This window comes from Zingiber officinale, chromosome 8B (assembly GCF_018446385.1).
Source record: "Zingiber officinale cultivar Zhangliang chromosome 8B, Zo_v1.1, whole genome shotgun sequence".
NCBI classification, from domain to species: domain Eukaryota; kingdom Viridiplantae; phylum Streptophyta; class Magnoliopsida; order Zingiberales; family Zingiberaceae; genus Zingiber; species Zingiber officinale.
In genome coordinates, this window is record NC_056001.1 from 109,675,221 (window position 1) to 109,700,568 (window position 25,348).

General features: G+C 35.0%; 2 protein-coding genes across 5 annotated transcripts; both read right to left on the minus strand.

Annotated features, from left to right (window-relative positions):
* Positions 1–5,598: 5,598 nt before the first annotated feature.
* Positions 5,599–12,878, minus strand: LOC122017474 (transcription termination factor MTERF8, chloroplastic-like). 3 transcript variants are annotated; one of them, XM_042575100.1, is made up of 2 exons: positions 11,653–12,878; positions 5,599–5,673 (listed from the first exon to the last, which is right to left on the minus strand). In XM_042575100.1, exon 1 carries the CDS (start codon positions 12,814–12,816, stop codon positions 11,698–11,700), a length of 1,119 nt encoding a protein of 372 aa, XP_042431034.1. In that variant the 5' UTR covers positions 12,817–12,878; the 3' UTR covers positions 5,599–5,673; positions 11,653–11,697. The 3 variants fall into 3 exon arrangements, with proteins under 3 accessions (XP_042431034.1, XP_042431032.1, XP_042431033.1); XM_042575098.1 differs by lacking the exon at positions 5,599–5,673 and adding an exon at positions 5,858–6,207; XM_042575099.1 differs by lacking the exon at positions 5,599–5,673 and adding an exon at positions 11,121–11,397.
* A 2,645-nt stretch (positions 12,879–15,523) lies between these two features.
* LOC122017989 (transcription termination factor MTERF8, chloroplastic-like) lies at positions 15,524–23,933 on the minus strand. Of its 2 annotated transcripts, none has more exons than XM_042575723.1 (2): positions 22,734–23,933; positions 15,524–15,801 (listed from the first exon to the last, which is right to left on the minus strand). In XM_042575723.1, exon 1 carries the CDS (start codon positions 23,894–23,896, stop codon positions 22,778–22,780), a length of 1,119 nt encoding a protein of 372 aa, XP_042431657.1. In that variant the 5' UTR covers positions 23,897–23,933; the 3' UTR covers positions 15,524–15,801; positions 22,734–22,777. The 2 variants fall into 2 exon arrangements, with proteins under 2 accessions (XP_042431657.1, XP_042431658.1); XM_042575724.1 differs by lacking the exon at positions 15,524–15,801 and adding an exon at positions 16,921–17,266.
* Positions 23,934–25,348: the final 1,415 nt, after the last annotated feature.

A 25,348-nucleotide genomic window follows, 5' to 3' on the forward strand; every position in this document is an offset into this window, starting at 1 on the left:
CCATAGATTCATCCCAGAATTCATTCTAGAATCTAGGACGAATTTACAGATTCGTCCCAAAATCTGGGACGAATTTTAGGAGGAAAATTAATTTGTCACAGATCATATTTTTTTTTAAATTATTATTTTTGTCTTTAAATTCGTCACAAAATCTATAACGAAAATAATCCTCATCGCAAGAGTTGTTTTTGTCGCAGAGGTGACTGACAATTTTGCAATGAATATATTTTTTGTTGCAAAATTGGCTATAAATTTGACGACAAAATTATAATTCATTGCCAATTTCGTCACCGAATCCATCTCTAGTATCAATTTTGCGACAAATATTATTTTTTTTCCAAAATTGACAACTAATTTGGCGACAAAAATATTATTTATCGTCATTTTTGTCCTCAAATTCATCGCCAAATTGGCAACGAGAATTTTTTCATCGCAGAATTCATCCCAAAAAATTTGCAACAAATTTTTTTTATAAATTTATTCCAGAATTCATCCCTAAATACTGCTTTTTTTGTAGTGTAGTATTCCAAGACTATATTCCCAGCAAAACATTTTCGTGAGCTACAGTAACTATAGTGCGCTACATACTTTGAGCCATCTATAAATATCGGGAGAGTAATATATTACTCGGATGCTACAGTACAGATGCTACCATATGTTATAGGTACATTGACCGCTACAAAGCCTGACAATCAATCGACACTCCCGAGTGATACATGATACTATAGTGCATATAGTGCCCCCTTGGATGGGTCTAGTGGCTAGCGCATGAGCAGAGCCGTAACTTCCATGAGGCCAGAGAGATAACCGCCTCAGGGTCCAGCCCAATGAAGGACCTATTTTTTTAATTATACCTAAAACAAAATGAGAGGCATGGGCGCTAAATGACCGCTAAACATATTCTCATGGATTTGAGGCATGCACCGATGCATGACTCTTCTTTGAATGTAATTTCTTCTCTGGTGTTGCTCTTCTTTGTACATGATTTCTTCTCCAGGGTTCTTTTCTACCAATGCATGGATTCACTGAACAAGAGGTAATCCTAATCTTCTTCTTTGACCATCTTCTTTGTCTTGCAACACGCAACACCAATTGTATCCTAATCGTGCAACGGTCGTTTGTGCGATCTAATCACGTCAATTCTCGCAGTGGCTATCTCACGCAACACCGGATGGTAGTTGGCCTTTGCTCATGTGACCTAATTGCACGGCGCGGTGGCTGTCGCATGCTACCCTGGTCGCTTGTGCGAATAACAACTTAATTACATGGTAGTTACTGCTTGTCGCCTTGCTACTACTTGTAGCCACCGCATTAGTCTCAGTGTTACAGGATACACTAAATGAGCTATAAATATTATAGATTGAGAAAGAAATAGCTTGACAATTGGATTATTCAGATTTTATAAATATTTTTACTTCTAAAATAACTAGACAAGTAGTATTTATAATAATATATTATTTTGGATTTATTTATGTATTTAGTATATATATTATTTGTAAATTAAACTTTATCATCATTTATCATAGTAAAAAGGTCACTTTTTAGTATGCGCTTTAGGCCCCGTCAAATATAGGTACAACTTTGCGCATGAGATGTTGTCATCATGAGGTCTGAGATTCGAATCTCAGCAAAGCCGAGATAAATGTCTCCCTTATGTGTTAGTCACTATTCCAAAGGCTAGTAGCCGTCCGTGATTTACCTCCTCCGTATTGGCCCTGGGACAGATTGACGAGGGCACTGGGGGCAAACATATTCACCTTTTACAACCATATAGTGCTTCGATTTTTCGGTTAATTAATCTATTTTTCCCAGGCAATACATTCTCACTGCTACAATATCACATGATGCTACAAGACTAGCACTTTTTCATCCGAGCTCAATAAACCTTAAAGCATAATGGCATTACAATGTCTAACAATTTGCTTGCTAACAATCCAATAATATTAATGTACGGTCTAACAGCTGTCTCCCTTAGCCCTCAACGACCTTACAAGGTCAGGTTTTACGTGGAGATTCCTTTTCCAGGGATATATAAAGAGAACCGAGGTAAGGAAAAAGGTACATTGGTCTTCTTATTCTTGCAAGTAGAGATAACTCTTCTCCACCAAGCTCTCCTCTTTTTCTTTTTGCATCATATCTTCTTCATCCTTCCTCGATGGCTGACTTAAGCATTGGAGGGGTCATGCCAGCAAGCCGACCCAAGCTCTAATATGTATTACATTTCAGGGTGTTGGATCTCATAAGTTGGAAGGCACATGATGACATCTAGGGTTCTCTTCATATTGATCTTATTCGACTTAACATTTTTAATGGGACTTCGTTCTACTTTGTTTTTCAGTTCGACTTAAAAGAGGGGCATCTGATGATATTCAGATTTATTCTTGAACTTTTTTCTCCTCGACTTGATATTTTTTAATCAGACTTCATTTTTCAGTCCAACTTGAAGGAGGGATATCTGATGATATCTGGATTTATCCCCGAACATCCTAAGTCGCTAGAATCTTCCCCCGAGCAATCCATTCACCGTGCTATAGTAATTATACTATAGTACCTTATTCCACAAGGCAGATGGTTCACCTGGACAATTCTTTCTCGGTTGCTACAATAACTTTGCTATAGGAATGCTTCTATAGTGCGTTATTTTAGTAACCTTGGTCATCTAATTGTGTTTCTGATCAAATATATTATTTGGCTGTTATAATATGTTGCTATACCATCAAGAGTGTACTTCCGAGCAATATATTTATTGGGTGCTACAGTATATTGCTGCATCTATTGCTATAGAATTCGGGAGTCATTTAAGGAAAAAGGTATGTTGGTCTTCTTATTCTTGCAAGTGAAGACAACTCTTCTCTACTAAGTTTCTCTTATTCTTTTTGTATCATATCTTTTTCTTGCTCCTTCCTTGATGACTAATTTGAAAGTCGGAGGGGTCATGTCAACAAACTGATCCAAGCTATAATCTATGTTATATCTCAAAGTGTTGGATCTTATAAGTTGGAAGACGAATCTAAACTTTCTGGAAAGGAACCCGAGCAAGTGGAAAAAGAGACCATCAATTAACAAACAAGGAAATTTAAGTAGGTGATAGACTCTATCCACAGAATAAGAGTGACACTTTCAATGAAACTCAAGAAAAAAGCTTCTAACTAGAATTCTGTTCTCCTTCAGCTTTCAACAATATTAGGAGATGAGATAGAATTCCGGGTCAACTTCACATTTGACCCCCTATATGTTTCCATTTTCTTAAATCTTCCCATGATTTGGAAATCAAAATCCAGAAGGATTCCCAAAGAGCATCTTTTGTTTGATTTGGGGATGATTGAGATATCAAAAGCCTCTTCTCTTCAAAAACATATCGCTTCTCCTAAGTGTTTATATTTTTTTTTTAGCAGACGATTTTTAAAATGAAGTGATCTTCCACTTGAAATATATTTTTAATCCCAATGAATTTTGAAAGAGACACTAATAACAATATACATGTCCCAACCATTCAGAGTTAATAATTGGAGTAAAAAATGATAAACTAAGCCTTGCATAATACTTTTACAGTAATGAACATTATACAATATGACAAAAGACAATTCGTTTGCCCTTGCTAATTTATAACTGGATTAAAATGGAGAAGATAAATTATAAATAGCTGCTAGCTATTACTACAATGTCCAAAACAAGGGAAGGCATGCTCAAATACACTGAATTTCAGTCCAATAACCAAACATGATAACACTTCATATTTCATTTATCGCACCGAGCGAACATAATAAATATTATACAAGACTCTATAAATAGTAAGAACATCTCCAACAGAAACTTTTAAAGATATTTTTACATTTCTTTTTCTTATGTGTCATCGAAATCCTTATGTGTCAAGCTGGATTCGATTTTTAAAACTCAGCTTCTTATCTCTTTCTTCCTTTATTTGTCAGATCCTTTGCCATTAAATCTAGACATCCTATATGTGGCATATAGGATGTCATATGGGATGGATGGATGAAGTTCAGCTTTAACAATTTCCAAGGTTTTAAGACTGTTGAATAAATGAATAGGGAAGAAATAGAAAAAAGAAAGAGGTTACATTATAAATGAGACTTTAGTTCTATATTGAAAATTTCAAGATATTTTTGTTAGTTTTTGTTGATTCACATGTATTGAGAATGTGAATAAATACATGAGGAGAGGTTTTCTCTTACGCATGGGTGCGTAAGGGGTGCAAATCTAGGGTCCGGATTGCACTGAACCAAGTTGACTTGTGTGCGAACGCGACCTGCGCACATGAATGTCGGATCGATCGGGGCAAAATTTGCCCAAGTGGAACAATCAACATTTTACCATGTAGATCTTTTGCTGCTATACATTAAATTCGAGATTAAAACTGACCGAGTAATGATGAGTGAAACGGTGGTCGTTTCACTACTGAGAAACATACGATCCGAGTAAGCCTCGAAGCACCGCCGGAGGTGGGGGCGAATATATTTCAATGAAACTGCAACTCTCGCAGGCCTCGGTCAGCTCGCCCAGTCAGCCCCTTCACCCGATCGGCTTCTCTGACCGCTCGACCTGTCGCCCGTCCGTCCGGTCGGTCTCTTCGTCCACCGGATCGGCTTCTCTGAACGCTCGGCCTATCTATTCGCCAGACCAGCATCAGTTCACTCGGCTTGCCTGCCACTTCACTCGGCTTGTCTCGTCGCCCGATCGACCTGTTTGTAAGCTTGCTCGGCCGACACTATCTCACCCGACCAAACTCTCTGACAGCGCGGCCAATCTACCCACCTGGTCAGTCTGCCTCCCGCTCGGTCGGTCTGCTCCGCCCAACCTGCCTACTTTGCACGACCTACCTTTCTGTCTGCCCGACCAGCCTATTGCTAGGCCTATCTACCTGCACGGTCGGCTCTCTATCTCTCTGTTCGGATGACTACGTTACCCGATCAACCTCTCCACTCGCTCGGCCTATCTGCGCTCGATCAGTCTGCTTCGCCCGACCGGCCTGTCTACACTTGGATTTTGCTGCTCAGACTCGAAATTCATCTACACTCAGCTATTAGCAGAAACCAACCCCTGCTGACAGTCTGAGATTATCAGCTCAGATCAACTTAACTGTAAGTTAAATTTAATTCAAGTATCTTAAATTCAACTAATATCTTGTATATCTCCGATAATAAATTATTTGTGTCCAACACAGATATCAAACCTATCATCACTAATCCTGACCTGCACGTGTATGTCTTTTTCTCTACTTGTCCAGCAAGAAAGGTCCATCTTTCTGTCGCAGCCGCTTGCGTGCATATGCCACATATTATTAAGCCACCAGATCTAGTAGACCAAACCTACGTTCCATTTGCTTGAAGATATAGTAGTTTGTCATCGTACTTCAGATTTTGAACAATGTTCTTTGTGCCTTCAATAGTGTTGGTTTATCCTTCAAACTCCGGATTTATTTCTGCTTACTTCTTAGTTAAATCTTGTGGAGTTATGACTTATTACGGGATGTCATTATGTCGACGAACTCAGTCTATCAATAGCCCTGTATCTCAGGATGATTGGAACTTCGGAGCTGGGTTTGTCTCCACATTCTGGTAAGGATGCTAGAAGGTGTCCCATTGCAGCAGTATCGCACTGGGTTATCAAAGAAAAGCAATAGCAGCTATGTATGCCATTGCAGCAGTACGCACCCTGTGGGAATCATTCAGTTCAAAATGGATAATCCAATTGAATCAAAAATTTAATCTACTAATTTACATTAAAAAAAATATATACATTTGTGATTAAATTCCATTTTATACAATTTAAACCAAATTAAATTGATGCTTCACCAGATAATCCCAAGTGTTCATCTGTCAGATATGTCACTTGCAGTTCTCATTGATCGACTAATCTATATTTATCATACTTTACAATTCAAATAACTATACAAGAATCTCAGGAAAACAGTACTTTACATATATGTAAGAATTCGTAATTGACAACATTCAGAAATAGACTGTAATTTTTGTGTTAACAAACAGAAATCAAGTAGGTGACCCACTCTATCCACAAAATAAGAGTGACATTTTCAATGAAACTCAGCAAAGAACCTTCTAACTAGAATGCTATTCTCCATCAGCTTTCAACAGTAGGAAGAGATGAGATAGGTTAAGTAGAAGGAAAATGATTTCTAAGTAACCTTGGCAGATGTCATTGTACCACACAACATGAACCAAAACTTTGCTGAAAGAAAACAAAAAAAAAACTTTTTAAAAATTTTAAAACAGTTTCTTCTTCTTTGCAAGGAATTCAACTGACAACTTCCTAAAATAGGTGCCTTGCAAGTCAATCAGGTACTAGATAAGATATTTGGATAAAAACTAGTATCCTTATGTCTGTATTAGCAATTACATTTATAATTGGCCAACAAGGAAAGTAATACGAAAGCCTATAAGAAACTAGAATGAGGTAGGTGGATTATTCAACTAGTAACTAAGGAAATAAACTAAAAGTTGAACAAGAAAGAAATTTTCATCACATTCATGCATGCTTAATCTCAAAAAGAAACAAAGCAAGTTCTAGAATAACAAATATTATGAGTGTAACTCATAGACAAGAGGATAAAGAATAAGCATGGCTAAGATCCTCACTCGGTAAATATAAACTATTAAATTTAATCTATCAAGATAGAAACCCATCACCACACTAACCGACAACATGCAAGCAAAGATCCAATCATGTCATGAAATCCAAAACTCGATGATCAAACTTAAAAAACTTTTGCGATTCTCAAGCATTATGAGGGAATGAATGGGAAATGCAAACAAAAACAGCACAAAGTGCCGACAAGACCAATCAAAGTGCAAAGCATGAAAGCAAAGCAAATACACAAACAGAAGATAAAGAAAAGAAACGAACAGAATTTCTGGCGATTGAAGGTGTTTCAATAATAGCATCTAGGCTGGGAGTGGGATGGTCCGAGTAGAAATGAGAACTTTCTTCATTTGATCAACATAATTAAGTGTCGCTCCCTCCATCGTCTCCACTAAAGTTCTTCAGATGGTTGGAGACGGTTCAATTGTAACGTCCACTCCGGAGGTGAAATGATGTGAGTAGAGCATTATCGCTCCCTCCATCATCGTCTCCATGAAGATTCTTCTAGGTGGTTAGAGATAGTTCAGTTGTAAATCCGATCAGGCGATGAAATAATTGCAGTTGAAATCAAGACCACTCCCCCTCCACCATTTTTCCTTTGAAGACGGCTCAGTTGTAAAATTCAATCCGACGGTGGAATAATTGTACCGGAATAGGGTAGTGTAGGAAATGTATTTATGGTGTGGAATTCTAGTTTCGAAATCCCTACAAAAATTTATGGATTTGTGCTAGTTGCCTAAGAGTCTGAAATTTTAAAAACTTTTTGAGCATTTGCTTAAATGCCTTCAAACCAAAAACTTAGGGCACATTTAGACTCCAGGGCACTGCAAAAACCTATTAAACTTGGAATGGATCTAATCAAAGTTTGTTAGCTCTATCAATGAACCTATGAGATTTGAATTTCTAAAAAATTGATATGTAGGAAGAGGGTAGTATTGGAAAGGTATTTATGGTGTGGAATCCTAGTTTTGAAACCCCTATAAGAACTTATGGGTCTGTCCCAATTGCCTCAAAGCCTGAAATTTTAAAAATCTTTTGAGCACTACTAAGAATGTCTTCAAGCTAATAACTCATGACATATTTGTACTTTGGGATATATAGAAACCTACTGAACTTGGAATAAGTCAAATCAGATCGTGTTAGGTTCATCAATGAGTTTTGACTAAAATCTATTGATAGACATAGGGGATTTGAATTTCTGAAAAATTGACATGTCTTGGAGGAGGATAGTGTAGGGAAAGGTATTATGGTATGAAATCCTATTTTTGAGACTCATACAAGAATTTATGGGTCCGTGCTAGTTGTCTCAAAATTTTCGAATAATAACACTACAGGATTGTTGATTTTTTGAAATTAGCACCAAGGTGGTACTAGTTTCAAGAAATCAACAATAAGATGATGTTAGTTTCAAGAAATGAACACTATGTAATTTTTTTTAATTTTTAATTTTAAAATTTCATTTCATTTTTTCTCATGTAATTAGATATTTTAAAAAGATAAAATAAATATTTTTTACTTTTATTAACATTCCTTTAATTTTTATAATTTTTAATTTCTAATTATTTTTAATTTAATTCAAATTTTATTTTATTTTTTTTTAAATATAAATTTAGGAGATGATCATGAATTAAGGTCATCAATCACTTTTATATGAAATTATAATTTTTTTTTTTTTTGGGGGGGGGGGGTCGGTTTAAATAAAGAAATCAATTTTTTAAAGGTTGAAAGACTTGAGGGGTATAATAGAAAATAAGTGCGCTCTTTGCAAGGGAAGAGCCAGGATATTGGTTCAGTGTAGGTAAATTGTGACTACCGTCGCCAGGCACGTTGTGGAGGGTGCGTCCCTCGGTCCAATTTCGGTGCAGGTTCGATAGTAGTGCCACACTTGAAGCTCTTCACTTCACAAGTCACAACATCGTTGCCCGATGGGGCAGCGGTCGACTCCCGTTCACAAAGCACAACAAGGCCACAAATCAAACATCTATAATCAAGATTTAGCCATTAAGTCCAAATTGAAAGTAAATTTCAAAAGAATAAAGAGGCCAACGTTGCATCTTTTTTGCGGAACAAGGGAAAAAATGTTTAGGGAATTAGGGTTACCTTTGATTGAGCTTCCTTGTTGCAGAGGAAGTAGGCATGTAGCTTGTTGTGAAGTGCGGACTTTGGAGGCCGGAGGGTGTGCGGAGGCCGAAGGGTGTGCGAAGGGTGAAGCGAGGGTGGGGCATGTGCAGAGACAAAGTTTAATTAGGACTGTGTAATATATATATATATATATATATAATTTGTCCAGGCCTACTGTGCCCTGTGTTCCGCACATGGCCCTTTGGGCAATATGAAATTTAAGTGTGCATTTTGAAAATTCAACAATTTTAGGAGTGCCCTCTAGGAAATTGTCATTTTTTTCATTTAGATATGGAGGTCTTCAACCTGACTAGTCCTAGAAGTTGATGATCTTCCTCCTACCTACTAGGTAAATTCAAAAGCACAGTACTTCTCACCTAGCGGTTGGTTTTGTCCAAGTTTTTACGCACTACAGGAGTATTTTATAATGACTATCGAAAGAAACTACTGGGTGTACAATAGTTTCATATATTTTTTAATAATCCAAGTGTCCAGCTCTTGCAATCCGACTAATCCTGAAGGCGGATGACTCGGCCTCACAAACCACCTAACAAGCAAATCCAAAAGCGTGTGTGACTCCTTGCTCAATAGGCAACTTTCCAGATTTTCCATCTCACTAGAGAAAACTATCTTGCAATGCGTCGTAACTGAGATTGAATCATGGATGCTTGAGTAACCCACTAAACACCTTGCCGCTGTCGCACCATTGCCCGAGGGGAATGTATCTCGATCAAGTTGATCGACTCACCTCATTTTGGTCATCACCACTAACTTTTTTGCTAGTGACCAAATACCTCTCTTCAGATATTATAGCCTTTGATTTAATGTAAGCATTGACACATTTTCTTCAAATAAGTGGTCTTGAAATTATTGTCAAGATTAGTTTTCTCTTTAAGATAATATAATGACTTTTGATCTACACAATCTATTATTTAGATAAAAATGAAAAGAGCATTCCAAATTATACAAATCTTTAAAAGAACATCTTTTTTCAAAAAAAAATCAAAAGAGCATTCTATAAATATTTTATACCGAAAATATGTTTTAGCAGCTAATAAGTAACTACTACAATGTATAATAGCTACCGAATACTTATTACAATGTGAAAAATATATTATTTCATTTTAATCAAAATTACTTATACACAAAGTACAATTATATCAAAATAGTATTTACAAACTTGATCAAAATTACTTAAACTACATCAAGATCATTTTAAATTAGTCAAAATCATTTTAAAACAGTTGTATTAGCTACTTAAATTCTAATTGCTACACAATAATAGCTAAATCTTAAATTCTAAACCTTAAAATCTTGTGTGTAAAATCCTAAACCTTGAACATTATTATTTCAAAATCATCTTTACTAACCTAATTAAAATTGTTTAAACTTTATAAAAATCATTTTAAATTAATCAAAATTACTTTAAAATAGTTGTACAAACTACTACTATATAGTCGTAGAAGTTACTAGTATATAGTTGTAAAAACTACTAAATATATGCTCCATAGTTATAGAAGTTACTAAATAACTCTTAGACAATTATAGGCAAATTCCAAACCTTCAACCTTAGACCCTAAAATTTTAAATTGTAAATCCTATTATATCAAAAATACTCTTAACAACTTGATTAAAATTATTTAAACTTCATCAAAATCACTTTAAAATAATTATAAAAATTATTAAATAACTATCATACAATTGTAGAAGCTACTAAATAACTACTATAACATTACAACAGTATTATATTAATTATTATACATGTTAACAGCTAAAGAATAGTCGGTACACATGGTAGCAAGTAGTAGTACCTGCTATAACAACACTGAGAATATTCTTGGAAATTGGAACACCCTTTTGACATTTTTTTTAAAACACTTTTTTTTTTGATGATTTACATAATTTGAAATACCCTTTTAATTTTTACCCTTTATTACTTCATATTCCAAGGCCCTAAAACATATAACCCAATAACATACAAGAAAGCACAAAACACACTAACACACAGATTACCGAGGAATATAAATCCAATCAAACAACTTATAAATAAGCAAGTAAAATTAAATAATTAAAGCAATAAGAGGTAAAATGAGATACTTATTTGAAAATTAAGCAATAAGAGGTAAAACAGATCAAAGGGGCTGTTAAGTATGAGATGTAAGTCAACAACCAAAGCTGCCTTGGTGATTGCCTGAGCTTCTTTTGAGAACAACCATATACATAGTAGTATAAGATCTTTAGATAACTTTGAATAATAATAATAAATAAGCTTTTTTTGATCTGTATACTCCTTGCACCTCAAGTTCTTAAGAATCCACTAATCTACATTTATCATACTTTACAATTCAAATTACTATACAAGAAGAATCTCAGGTAAACAGTGTTTCACATATATGTAAGAATTTGTAACTGACAACATTCAGAAATAGACTGTAATTTTTGTGTTAACAAAAAGGAAATTTAAGTAGGTGTCAGACTCTATCCACATAATAAGAGTGACATTTTCAATGAAGCTCAACAAAGAAGCTTCTAACTAGAATGCTATTCTCCTTCCGCTTTCAACAATATTAAGAGATGAGATAGGTTAAGTAGAAGGAAAGTGATTTCTCATTAACCTTGGCAGATGTCACTGTACCACACAACATGAATCAATCTTTGCTGAAAGAAAACAGGAAAAAATCACTTTTTTAAAATTTTAAAACGCAGTTTCTTCTACTTTGCAAGGAATTCAACTGACAACTTCCTAAAACAGGTGCTTTGCAAGTCAATCAGGTACTAGAAAATAAATTTGAAAAAAAAAAACTAGTATCCTCATGTCTGTATTAGCAATTACATTTATAATTGGCCAACAAGGAAAGTAATAAGTGGCGTATATCAGAAACTAGAACGAGTTATCCAAGAAAAAAATCATACCCAAATAAACCCCTGTTGGATATTCCTCTCAAACTCAGCTACAACTCACAAGAAATCATGCAGTTTGGGTAATTTATCTTTGTAAGGGAGTACATACTTCTGCAAAAATTTTGGTCCTGGCGATGAGAAAAACGTAGATAACATCATCTGTGAAGTCCATAACCCTTCAGATTTTAAAATCTCCATCACATGAAATCGAGGAATTAACCTCTTTTCCAAACCTAATCGTAAAACCACTGCCTTCTTAGCAATGTCTAAAGGTGCCATTCCAACATCCTTAACTAAAAATTCCATCTTTCTCTGCAATACCTCTGTTGAAAGACATAAAAAAGTTGGATGCTTCTTGACTACAGTAACAAAATCCGAGTTCGACCAACCAAACCTGTTCATGATCTTTACATGGGCCTCAAATTTTTCCCTGCTGACCCCGTGCAGCACATCAAGAATCCAAAGGAACATTTTAGATTCACGGGGAATTCCAATCCCCTCAGCTCTATCTACCAAAGCCCGGAGGGATTCAGGATTCTGCACGATGAAGCAGGGGTGACTTTTAATGACAAGAGAAATCCGGTCTTCAGGAATACCACATTCATCCCGTAAGAAGTTCAATTTGGGGCGCACTACATTCTCAATGTTGCTGCTAAAAAACCATCCACACCTCCGGAGATTCTTGAGGAGGATCTCCTTCGATCCCAATAAACTTTCCCAAACCTTAAATCGGAGGAGAAGCGGGATCTTGCTGTTGGAGACAATAACGATAGGGTGCCGCCGAATGATATCGATGATGTCGGACCCAGATAATCCCATGTCGCGCAAAATTTTAAACTTTGGAGCAAGGTTCGTCTCCACATCCCAGCCGAGCAATCCTGGTTTGCAAGCTATTATCCTTCTCAGATTAGCACCATCAAGGCCCTGAGATCTGAAGAATCCAAGAACGGCGTCAGCCTTCTCTGTGGACTTAATACGAGGGCAAAACTTAGAGACCTTGGAAGCATCGTCGGCGGAGAACCCGCATGTATTCATGAGGTATTCGACGATGAAGTGGGGATCGGGAGAAGCAGTGACGCCTGAGGAGGAGACGGAAGTTCCGGTGGAGAAGAAGAGGACGCGACGGAGTTGCGTCGACGGAGGGAGCGCATGGCAGCGTACTAGGGAGCGAAGCATCGCGTCGGCGCGCCGTCCGACCAGAGAGCAAACTTTAAAACCCTACTTGAAACCCGCTTCGGGGACAACTTCACATTTGCCCTCTGTATGTTTCCATTTTCTTACATCTGCCCACAAACTGGAAATTAAAATCCAGTTGGATTCCCAAAGAGCATCTTTGTTTGATTTGTCAATAAATAACGCACATAACTAAAGAATATTGGACTTGGGCTGCCCTCTATAAGTCTTTCTCGATTTATCTTAATGATCGATAGGAAATTTTAGTAGGATCAGACCGGTCACCCAACCTAATCATTTTTTTTTATTTGATTTGTGGATGATTGAGGTACTAGAAGCTTGTTGTCTTCAAAAAAATATATCAGTTCTCCTGAGTTTTTATATTATTTTTTTAGCCGACGATTTTTAAAATGATGTGATCTTCCACTTGAATATATTTTTAATCCCAGTGAATTTTGAAAGAGAGACAATAATAACAAGATACATGTCCAAACTATTCAGAGTTAATAATTGCAGTAAAAAAATGATAAACTCAACCTGGCATAATACTTTTACAATAATGAACACTAACAAGATGGTATAGATTGTATGGGCATTTTCAATGGAGATTTTTTTAGGTTTCTCTTTTCTGTGAAAATTAAAAAGTTGGATTCGATTTTTTAAACCTAGCTTCTTAGGGCATCTCGAGCCCTAAATGAACTTTTTTTATAATTATTATAAAAATTTATTAAAATATCTCTAATGATTAGAGCCTAAATAAGATTTTCTATGATCCAATTCATAATATGTAATTACATAGCTTCATGGATATTACATTAATTTTAAGAAAAATAAATAAATTTAAACTTTTACTTACTGCTCCTAAATCATAAACCTTAAATCCCATTTCTATAATAGTTCAAGCTTTTTTATTAACCGATTTTAATTTTATAAACCTCTTAGGAACCTGATATTAGAGATGCCTTTATCTCTTTCTTCCTGTTGTGGTGGGATACAAAAAGAAACATCCTTTATTGCAAAAGCATTGGAAATGTCCTTAATAAGATCCTTTGCTATTAAATCTAGACATCCTGAAGGATGGATGGAGTCCAGTTTTAGTTTAAGAGCATTTATATTAATTCTTTTTATCCAAAATACATAATTTAAGGTAAAAAGTTATTTTATTAAATTTAAATATTCATTTTTCAATACATCATATATTAGTTTTCCTATTTTTTCTCTCTCCTCTATAATATTTAAGGAATGAAATTCATTTACTAAATTTAAAGAAGTACTATTCATAAATACATAATTTAAGAAATGAATAGAATATTTGATGAAAATTTTTTTTAACTATCCTATCCCAAATTTAAAATAAAATTTTTGAATAAGATAACTGGTATGGATACTCTAACAATTTCCAAAGTTTTAAATATCATTAAATTTATCATCACTAAAGGCATCTCTAATGATTAAAATTCTACCAAAGCTTTTTTTATAATTCCAATATGCTACATCATGTCATATCAATATTTTAAAAATCTATTAAAATACCTCCAATAGTTAAAGCTCTAAAAGATTTTAATGTGGTCCAATTCATAACATGACTATATGCATATTACATCAATTTAAAAAAAATAATTTTAAAATTTCACTATTACGCTTAAACTATAAACTTCAAACGGTATACCTACAATGTTTAAAACTTTTTTATTCAATTTTTCCATTTCACAAACCTCTTCACAAGCCTTGCATTGAAGATGCTCTAATCCTGACCCCTATATGTGTAGACCTTTTTCTCTACATTAATTGTTCAATTAGATCTGGAATCGTATTTGTTTTCCCTCTTCATATGCTTTTTCCCCCTCTACTTCGTTAATTGTTCAATTAGACCTGGAACCGTATTTGTTTTCCCTCTTCCTATGCTGTTTTTCCCCCTCCATCGTTCTTGCAGATACTCCCCGCAACTCAAGCATTGCTCAATTATATTTGACAGATCGAGCTAAGCATGACATGATAGCAACTGACTGGACTAAGAGATTTGCCAAGTAAGAAAAGTCATCTTTCTGTCGCGGCCGCTTGCGTGTATATGCCACATATTATTAAGCCACCATAACTAGTTGACCAAAGCTACGTTCCATTTGCTTGAAGAAATAGTAGTTTGTCATCGTACTTAGATTTTGACCAATGTTCTTTGTGCCTTCCATAGTGTTGGTTTATCCTTCAAACTCCGGATTTATTTCTACTTGCTTCTTACTTAAATCTTGTGGAGTTAAGGTTTATTACGGGATGTCATGATATCGACGAATAAGGATGTAATCGAACTGAACTCTTGAATGTTTGAGTTTGACTTATTTATAATCGAGCCGAACTCGAACTTTATTTAACGAATATATTCATGGCTCATAAACTTATTCGAGCTTTTATCAATCTTAAACGAGTTTAATAAATATAAATTATAAATTTAAATATTCATTAAAACTTAAATTATATATTTTAAAAAAATTATAATATTCTTATTAAAATTTATAATTTTAATTAATAATAAATTTAATATATTTATCAATATATTTCATAAGTAGAATGTAAACTCTATAAATTTAATTTCAAATCTATTATTATTTTAATTTAAAATTTGATTCATGAATTTAACGAACATGCTCACGAGCTAACGAGCCGAATATTATGAAAGATGAGCTTGATTTATCTATTATAACGAGCCTCATTAAACGAGCTCAAACAAACTTTTATCGAATCGAACTTTATGAGCGACTTGGTTCATTTACACCCCCTGAACTCAATCTAACAAAAGCCCTGTATTGCAGGATGATTGGAACTTTGGAGAAGGGGTTGTCTCCACATTCTGAGAAGAATGCTAGGATCCATAGAGCTACACTTGAAATGTGGGTGCTCATTGGAATAGAGGTGTCCCATTGCAGCAGTATCCCACTACTGGGTTATCAAAGAATAGCGATAGCAGCTATGCATGCCATAGCAGCAGTAAGCACCCTGCGGGAATCATTCAGTTCAAAATGGATAATCCAATTGAATCAAAAATTTATTCTTCTATTTTACATTAACAAAATTGTACATTTGTTATTAAATTCCATTTTATACAATTTAAACCAAATTAAATTGACGCTTCACCAGATAATCCTAAGTGTTCATTTGTCAAATATATCACTTGCAGTTCTCATTGATCCACTAATCTATATTTATACAATTCAAATAACTATACAAGAAGAATCTCAGGCAAACACTACTTTACATACATGTAAGAATTTGTAATTGACAACATTCAGAAATAGACTGTAATTTTTGTGTTAACAAACAAGGAAATTTAAGTAGGTGATAGGCTCTATCCACATAATAAGAGTGGCATTTTCAATGAAGCTCAACAAAGAAGCTTCTAACTAGCATGCTATTCTCCATCAGCTTTCAATAGTATTAAGAGATGAGATAGGTTTAATCGAAGGAAAATGATTTCTAAGTGACATTGGCAGACGTCACTGTCAACCAAAACTTTGTTGAAAGAAAACAAACAAAAAAACACTTTAAAAATTTTAAAATACAGTTTCTTCTACTTTGCAAGGAATTCAACTGGCAACTTCCTAAAATAGGTGCCTTGCAACTTGCAAGCCAATCAGGTACTAGATAAGAAATTTGGAAAAAAAACTAGTATCCTTATGTCTGTATTAGCAATTACATTTATAATTGGCCAACAAGGAAAGTAATAAGTAAAGCATATCAGAAACTAGAACGAGGCAGGTGGATTATTCAACTAGTAACTAAGCAAGGAAATAAACTAAAAGTAAGTTTTAGAATAACAAATATTATGAGTGTAACTTATAGACACGAAGATAAAGAATAAGTGACTAAAATCCTCACTCGATAAATATAAACTATTAAACTTAATCTATTAAGATAGAAATTCATCACCACACTAACCGACAACATGCAAACAAAGATCCAATCATGTCATGGAATCTAAAACTCGACAATCAAACTTAAAAATCTTTTACGATTCTCAAGCATTATGAAGGAACGACAGGGAAATGCAAACAAAAACAACACAAAGTGCAGACAAGACCAATCAAAGTGCAAAGCAAGAAAGCAAAGCAAACACAAACAAAAGATAAAGAAAAGAAATGAGCAGAATTTCTGGCGATTGAAGGTGTTTCAATAATAGCATCTAGGCTGGGAGTGGGATGGTCCGAGTAGAAATGAGAACTTTCTTCATTTGATCAACATAGTTAAGTGTCGCTCCCTCCATCGTCTCCACTAAAGTTCTTCATGTGGTTGGAGACGGTGCGTCCACTCCAGAGGTCGAATGATTCAAGTAGAGTATTATCGCTCCCTGCATCATCATCTCCATGAAGATTCTTCTAGCTAGTTGGAGATAGTTCAGTTGTAAATCCAATCCAATAGTGAAATTATTGCAGTTGAAATCAAGACCGCTCCCCCTCCATTTTTCCTTTGAAGACACTTTGCTTGTAAAATTCAATCCGATGGTGGAATAATTGTATTGGAAGAGGGTAGTGTAGGAAATGTATTAATGGCGAGGAATTCTAGTTCTGAGATCCCTACAAAAATTTATGGATCTATGCTAGTTGCCTCAAGAGTCTGAAATTTTAAAAACTTTTTAAGTATTGCTTGAATGCTTCAAACTAAAAACTTAGGGCACATTTGGACTCCAAGGCACTGCAAAAACCTACTAAACTTGGAATGGATAACTAAAAACTTAGGGCACATTTGGACTCCAAGGCACTGCAAAAACCTACTAAACTTGGAATGGATCTAATCAAAGTTTGTTAGCTCTATCAATGAGTTTGACCGAAGCCTAGACCTATCAAATTTGAATTTCTAAAAAATTGACATGTAGGAAGAGGGTAATATTGGGAAGGTATTTGTGGTGTGGAATCATAGTTTTGCAACCCCAACAAGAACTTATGGTTTTGTGCCAGTTGCCTCAAAGCTTGAAATTTTAAAAACCTTTTGAGCACTACTAAGAATGTCTTCAAGCTAATAACTCATGACATAGTACTCTGGGATACTATAGACACTTATTAAACTTGGAATGAGTTCAATCAGATCTTGCTAGATTCATCAATGAATTTTGACTGAAGCCTATTGATGGACATAGAGGTTTTGAATTTCTAAAAAACTGACATGTCTTGGAAGAGGATAGTATCGAGAAAGGAATTTATGCTATGAAATCTTATTTCAAAGACTCATACAAGAATTTATGAGTCCGTGCTAGCTGTCTCAAAGTCTATGAATAGTATTGCTACAGGGTTGTTGATTTCTTGCAATCAGCACCAAGGTGATACTGGTTTCAAGAAATCAACACTAAGATAATGCTAGTTTCAAGAAATCAACACTAGGTAATTTATTTTTTAATTTTAATTTTTTAATTTTAATTTTTAATTTTTAATTTTTAAAATTTTATTCCATTTTTTCTCATGTAATTAGATATTTTTAAAAAGATAAAATAAATATTTTTACTTTTATTAAAGTTCCTTTAATTTTTATAATTTTTTATTAACCTTTTTTATTTTAAATTATTTTTAATTTTGATTAAAATTTTAAATTTTTTAAAAAATATTTATACATTTAGGAGAAAATCATGAATTAATGATATATTTTTTTTTAAAAAAAAAAAGAAGACTTTTTTAAGGCTACAATCACTTTTGTATGAAACTATAATTTTTTTTTTGTTTGGTACAGTTTAAATATAAAAAAAAAAAAATTTAAAGGTTGAAAGACTTGAGGGGTATAATCGAAAATAAGTATGCTCTTTGCAGGGGCAGAGCTAGGATATTGGTTCGATATTGGTAATTTATGACTACCGCCGACAAGCATGTTGTGGAGGGCACGCCCCTCGGTCCAATTTCGAAGCAGGCCCAATAATAGTGCCAAAGTTGAAGTTCTTCACTTCACAGGTCGCAACGTCATTGCCTGGTGGGGCAGCGACCGCCTCCAATTCACAAATCACAACAAGGCCACAGATCAAACATCTATAATCAAGATTTAGCCATTAAATCCAAATTGAAAGTAAATTTCAAAAGAATAAAGAGGCCAGCGTCGCATTTTTTTCGGAACAAGGAAAAGAAGGTTTACGGAATTAGGGTTATCTTTGACTGAGCTTCCTTGCTGCAGAGGAAGTAGGCACATAACTTGTTGTGGAGTGTGGATTGCGGAGGTCGGAGGGTGTGCAGAGGCCTGAGAGTGTGCGAAGGGCGAAGCGAGAGCAAGGTGTGTGCGGGACAAAGTTTAATTAGGACTATGTAATAATATGTATGTAAATATATACTTTGTCCGGGCCTAGATTGGGCACAGTAGGCCCGTGCTTCGCCCATGGCCCTTTGGGCAATATGAAATTTAAGTGTGCATTTTGAGAATTCAACAATTTTAAGAGTGTCCTCTTAGAAATTGTGATTTTTTTTTCATCTAGATATGGAGGCCATCAACCCTACTAGTCCTAGAAGTAGATGATCTTCCTCCTACCCACCAGGTAAATTCGAAAGCACAATAGCTTCTCACCTAATAGTTGGTTTTGTGCCGAGTTTATTACACTACGGGAGTAATTTACAATGGCTATCGAAAGAAACTACTGGGTGTACAATAGTTTCACATTTTTTTAATAATCCAGGAGTTTGGCTATTGCGACCCAACTAATCCTGAAGGTGGATGACTTGTCCTAGCAAACCACCCACCAAGCAAATCCAAAAGCGTGCACAACTCCTTGCTTAACAAGCAACTTTCCAACTTTTCTATCTCACTAGAGAAGAATATTTTGCAATGCGCCGTAACTGAGATGTTGGATACAAACAATCTGTTACCGGAGATATACAAGGTATTAGCTGAATTTAAACTACTCCGAATTAAATTCAACTTACAGCCGAGATGACCTGAGCAGATAATCTCAGGCTACGAGCAGGAGTTGGATTTTGCTACGAGCCGAAGAATTGTCGAGCAAGAAGATCGGCTGAGCCGCTAGTCTGTGTTACCGAGCGGGCGAATCGGCCGAAAGGGCAGGTCAGCCAAGTAGAGGGCAGATTGGCCAAGCAAGAGATCTATGTTGCCGAGTGGGCGGATCGGCCAAGAGGGCGGGTCAACCAAGAGGACGGGTCGGCCTAGAGGAGGGCAGATCGGCCGAGCGGGCAAGTCGACCACGCAGAGGGCAGATCAGCCAAGAGGAGGGCGGATCGGCCGAGCGGGCGGATCGGCCGAGCGGGTCTCCTTATATAGAAGCTTAGATCAACGGCAACGTTAATGGTCGATTAATGATCATTACTAGCCGAGCAGTGAAACGTCTACTGTTTCACTAATTATTACTCGAACGTTTAGATTCAGCATTAATCTCAAACTTAATGCATCCGTTACACAGCAGCAAAAGGTTTACGTGGCAAAACGTTAGTTGTCCCACTTGGGTGAATTTTGCCCCGACCGGTTTGGCATTCAGCGCACGCAGGTCGTGCCCGCACACGAATCAACATGGTTCAATGCAATTCGGGACCTGGATTTGCACCCGCCACTCCCGCGCACCCACGCATGAGAGAGAGTCTCTCCCAATACATTTGTTCACATCCTCAATACATGTGAATCAATATAAACCAACCAATAAGCCTTGAAGCTCCCAATGTGGGGCTAAAGTCCCATTCACAATGAAGCTTCTCTCTTCTTCCACCTCTTCTCCATTCACATATTTAACATGAGATTGAATCATGGATGCTTGAGTAACCCACTAAACACCTTGTCGCTCTGCACCATTTCCCAAGGGGATTGTATCTCGATCAAGTTGATCAACTCGCCTCATTTTGGTCATCACCACTAACGTATTTGCTAGTAACCAAATACCTCTCTTTAGGTACTATAACCTTTGATTTAATGTAAGCATTGACACATTTTCTTCAAATAAGTGATCTTGAAATTATTGTCAAGATTACTTTTCTCTTTAAGATAATATAATAACTTTGGATTTACACAATCTATTATTTAGATAAAAATGAAAAGAGCAAATTGTACAAATCTTTAAAAGAATATCTTTTTTCAAAAAAACACAAAAGAGCGTTCTATAAATATTTTATACCCAAAATATATTTAAGCAGCTATTGAGTAACGACTACAATATATAATAGATACCTAATAGTTCCTACAATGTGAAAAATATATTATTTCATTTTAATCAAAATTACTTATACACAAAGTACTATTATATCAAAATAGTATTTCCAAACTTGATCAAAATTATTTAAACTTCATCAAGATCATTTTAAATTAGTCAAAATCATTTTAAAATAGTTGTATTAGCTAAATCCTAAATTCTAAACCTTAAAATCTTGTGTAAAATCCTAAACCTTGAGCATTATTATTTCAAAATAATCTTTACTAACCTAATTAAAATCGTTCAAACTTTATTAAAATCATTTTAAATTGGTCAAAATTACTTTTAAATAATTGTACAAACTACTACTATATAGTCATAGAAGTTACTACTATATAGTTGTAGAAACTACTAAATATATGCTCCATAGTTATAGAAGCTACTAAATAATTCCTACACAATTATAGGTAAACTCCAAACCTTAAACCCTAAAATTTTGAATTGTAAATCCTATTATATCAAAAGTATTCTTAACAACTTGATCAAAATTATTTAAATTTCATCAAAATCACTTTAAACCAATTATAAAAATTATTAGATAACTATCATACAATTGTAGAAGCTACCATTTCAATAGTATCATATTAATTATTATACGTTTTAACAGCTATAGAATAGTTGGAACACATGGAAGCAAGCAGTAGGACTGCTATAACAACACTAAGAATATTCTCGAAAATTGGAACGTCCTCTTGATATATTTTTTTTAAAAACACGTCTTCTTTTCTCTTTTCTTTTTTCTTTTTTTGATGATTTGCATAATTTGAAATACCCTTTTAATTTTTACCCTTTATTACTTCATATTCCAAGGCCCTAAAACACATAAGCCAATGACATACAAGAAAGCACATAACACACTAACACACAGATTACCGAGGAATATAAATCCAATCAAACAACTTATAAATAAGCACGTAAAATTAAAGAATTAAAGCAACAAAAGGTATAATGAGATACATATTTGAAAATTAAGCAATAAGAGGTAAAACAGATCAAAGGGGCGGCTGTTAAGTATGAGATTAAGTCAACAACCAAAGCTGCCTTGGTGATTGCCTGAGCTTCTTTATATTTATAGTATAAGATCTTTAGATAATTTTGAATAATAATAATAAATAAGCTCTTTTTGGTCTGTATACTCCTCGCACATCAAGTTCTCATGAATCCACTAATCTACATTTATCATACTTTACAATTCAAATTACTATACAAGAAAAATCTCAGGCAAACAGTGTTTCACATATATGTAAGAATTTGTAATTGACAGCATTCAGAAATAGACTGTAATTTTCAATGAATTTGTTAACAAAAAGGAAATTTAAGTAGGTGTCAGACTCTATCCACATAATAAGAGTGACATTTTCAATGAAGCTCAACAAAGAAGCTTCTAACTAGAACGCTATTCTCCTTCCGCTTTCAACAATATTAAGAGATGAGATAGGTTAAGTAGAAGGAAAGTGATTTCTTATTAACCTTGGCAGATGTCACTGTACCACACAACATGAATCAAACTTTGCTGAAAGAAAACAGGGTAAAAAATTGCTTTTTTTTTTTAAATTTTAAAGCACAGTTTCTTCTACCTTGCAAGGAATTCAACTGACAACTTCCTAAAATAGGTGCTTTGTAAGTCAATGAGGTACTAGAAAATAAATTTGGAAAAAAAAAACTAGTATCCTCATGTCTGTATTAGCAATTACATTTATAATTGGCAAACAAGGAAAGTAATAAGTAAAGCATATCAGAAACTAGAACGAGTTATCCAAGAAAAAAATCATACCAAATAAACCCCTGTTGGATATTCCTCTCAAACTCAGCTACAATTCACAAGACTTCAAGCAGTTTGGGTAATTTATCTTTATAAGGGAGTACATACTTCTGCAAAAATTTTGGTCCCGGCGATGAGAAAAACGTAGATAACATCATCTGTGAAGTCCATAACCCTTCAGATTTTAAAATCTCCATCACATGAAATCGAGGAATTAACCTCTTTTCCAAACCTAATCGTAAAACCACTGCCTTCTTAGCAATGTCTAAAGGTGCCATTCCAACATCCTTAACTAAAAATTCCATCTTTCTCTGCAATACCTCTGTTGAAAGACATAAAAAAGTTGGATGCTTCTTGACTACAGAAACAAAATCCGAGTTCGACCAACCAAACCTGTTCATGATCTTTACATGGGCCTCAAATTTTTCCCTGCTGACCCCGTGCAGCACATCAAGAATCCAAAGGAACATTTTAGATTCACGGGGAATTCCAATCCCCTCAGCTCTATCTACCAAAGCCCGGAGGGATTGAGGATTCTGCGCGATGAAGCTGGGGTGCCTTTTAATGACAAGGGAAATCCGGTCTTGAGGAATACCACATTCATCCCGTAAGAAGTTCATGTTGGGGCGCACTACATTCTCAATGTTGCTGCTAAAAAACCATCCACACCTCCGGAGATTCTTGAGGAGGATCTCCTTCGATCCCAATAAGCTTTCCCAAACCTTAAATCGGAGGAGAAGCGGGATCTTGCTGTTGGAGACAATAGCGATAGGGTGCCGCCGAATGATATCGATGATGTCGGACCCAGATAATCCCATGTCGCGCAAAATTTTAAACTTTGGAGCAAGGTTCGTCTCCACATCCCAGCCGAGCAATCCTGGTTTCCAAGCTATTATCCTTCTCAGATTAGTATCATCAAGGCCCTGAGATCTGAAGAATCCAAGAACGGCGTCAGCCTTCTCTGTGGACTTAATACGAGGGCAAAACTTAGAGACCTTGGAGGCATCGTCGGCGGAGAACCCGCATGTATTCATGAGGTATTCGACGATGAAGTGAGGATCGGGAGAAGCAGTGACGCCTGAGGAGGACACGGAAGTTCCGGTGGAGAAGAAGAGGACGCGACGGAGTTGCGTCGACGGAGGGAGCGCATGGCAGCGGACTAGGGAGCGAAGCATCGCGTCGGCGCGCCGTCCGACCAGAGAGCAAACTGTAAAACCCTACTTAAAACCCGCTTCGGGGACAACTTCGCATTTGCCCCCTGTATGTTTCCATATTCTTACATCTGTCCACAAACTGGAAATCAAAATCAGATGGATTCCCAAAGAGCATCTTTGTTTTATTTGGGGATAAATAAGGCATGTAACAAAAAGGATATTGGACTTGGACTGTCCTCTATGAGTTCTTCTTGTTTTATTTTAATGATCGATAGAAAATTTTACTGGAATCAGATCGGTCACCAAACCTAATCATTTTTTTTGTTTGATTTATGGATGATTGAGATACCAGAAGCTTGTTGTCTTCAAAAATATATCACTTCTCCTGTTAGTTTATATTATTTTTTTAGCCGACGATTTTTAAATTGAAGTGATCTTCCACTTGAATATATTTTTAATCCCAGTGAATTTTGGAAGAGAGACAATAATAACAAGATACATGTCCAGTTAATAATTGGAGTAAAAAATGATAAACTCAACATTTCATAATACTTTTACAATAATGAACAGTATACAAGATGGTATAGATTGTATGGACATTTTCAATGGAAATTTTTTAAGGTTTTTTAGGTTTCTCTTTTCTGTGAAAATTAAAAAGTTGGATTCGATTTTTTAAACCTAGCTTCTTAGGGCATCTCGAGCCCTAAATGAACTTTTTTTATAATTTTAATATATCACATTAATATTATAAAAATTTATTAAAATATCTCAAATGATTAGAACTCTAAATAAAATTTTCTATGATCCAATTCATAATATGTAATTACATAGTTTCATGGATATTACATTAATTTTAAGAAAAATAAATAAATTTAAACTTTTGCTCGCTCTTAAATCATAAACCTTAAATCTCATTTCTATAATAGTTCAAGCTTTTTTATTAACCGATTTTAATTTTATAAACCTCTTAGGAACCTGATATTAGAGATGTCCTTATCTCTTTCTTCCTGTTGTGGTGGGATACAAAAAGAAACATCCTTTATTGCAAAAGCATTGGAGATGTCTTTAATCAGATCCTTTGCTATTAAATCTAGACATCCTGAAGGATGGATGGAGTCCAACTTTAGTTTAAGAGCATTTGTATTAATTTTCTTATCTAAAATACATAATTAAAGTAAAAAAGTATTTTATTAAATTTAAATATTTATTTTTCAATACATCATATATTATTTTTCCTATTTCTTCTCTCTCCTCTATAATATTTAGGGAATGAAATTCATTCCTTAAATTTAGAAAAGTATTATTCATAAATGCATAATTTAATAAATGAATAGAGTATTTGATGAATTTTTTTTTTTAACTATCCTATTCAAAATTTAAAAAAAAATTTTTGAATAAGATAACTGATATGGATACTCTAACCATCTGCAAGATTTTAAATGCCATTAAATCTATCATCACTAAAGGCATCTC

Bases quoted from the DNA above. Each gene is read 5' to 3' on its own strand.
- LOC122017474 (XM_042575100.1), bottom strand. From the start codon at position 12,816: ATGCTTCGCTCCCTAGTACGCTGCCATGCGCTCCCTCCGTCGACGCAA.
- LOC122017989 (XM_042575723.1), bottom strand. From the start codon at position 23,896: ATGCTTCGCTCCCTAGTCCGCTGCCATGCGCTCCCTCCGTCGACGCAA.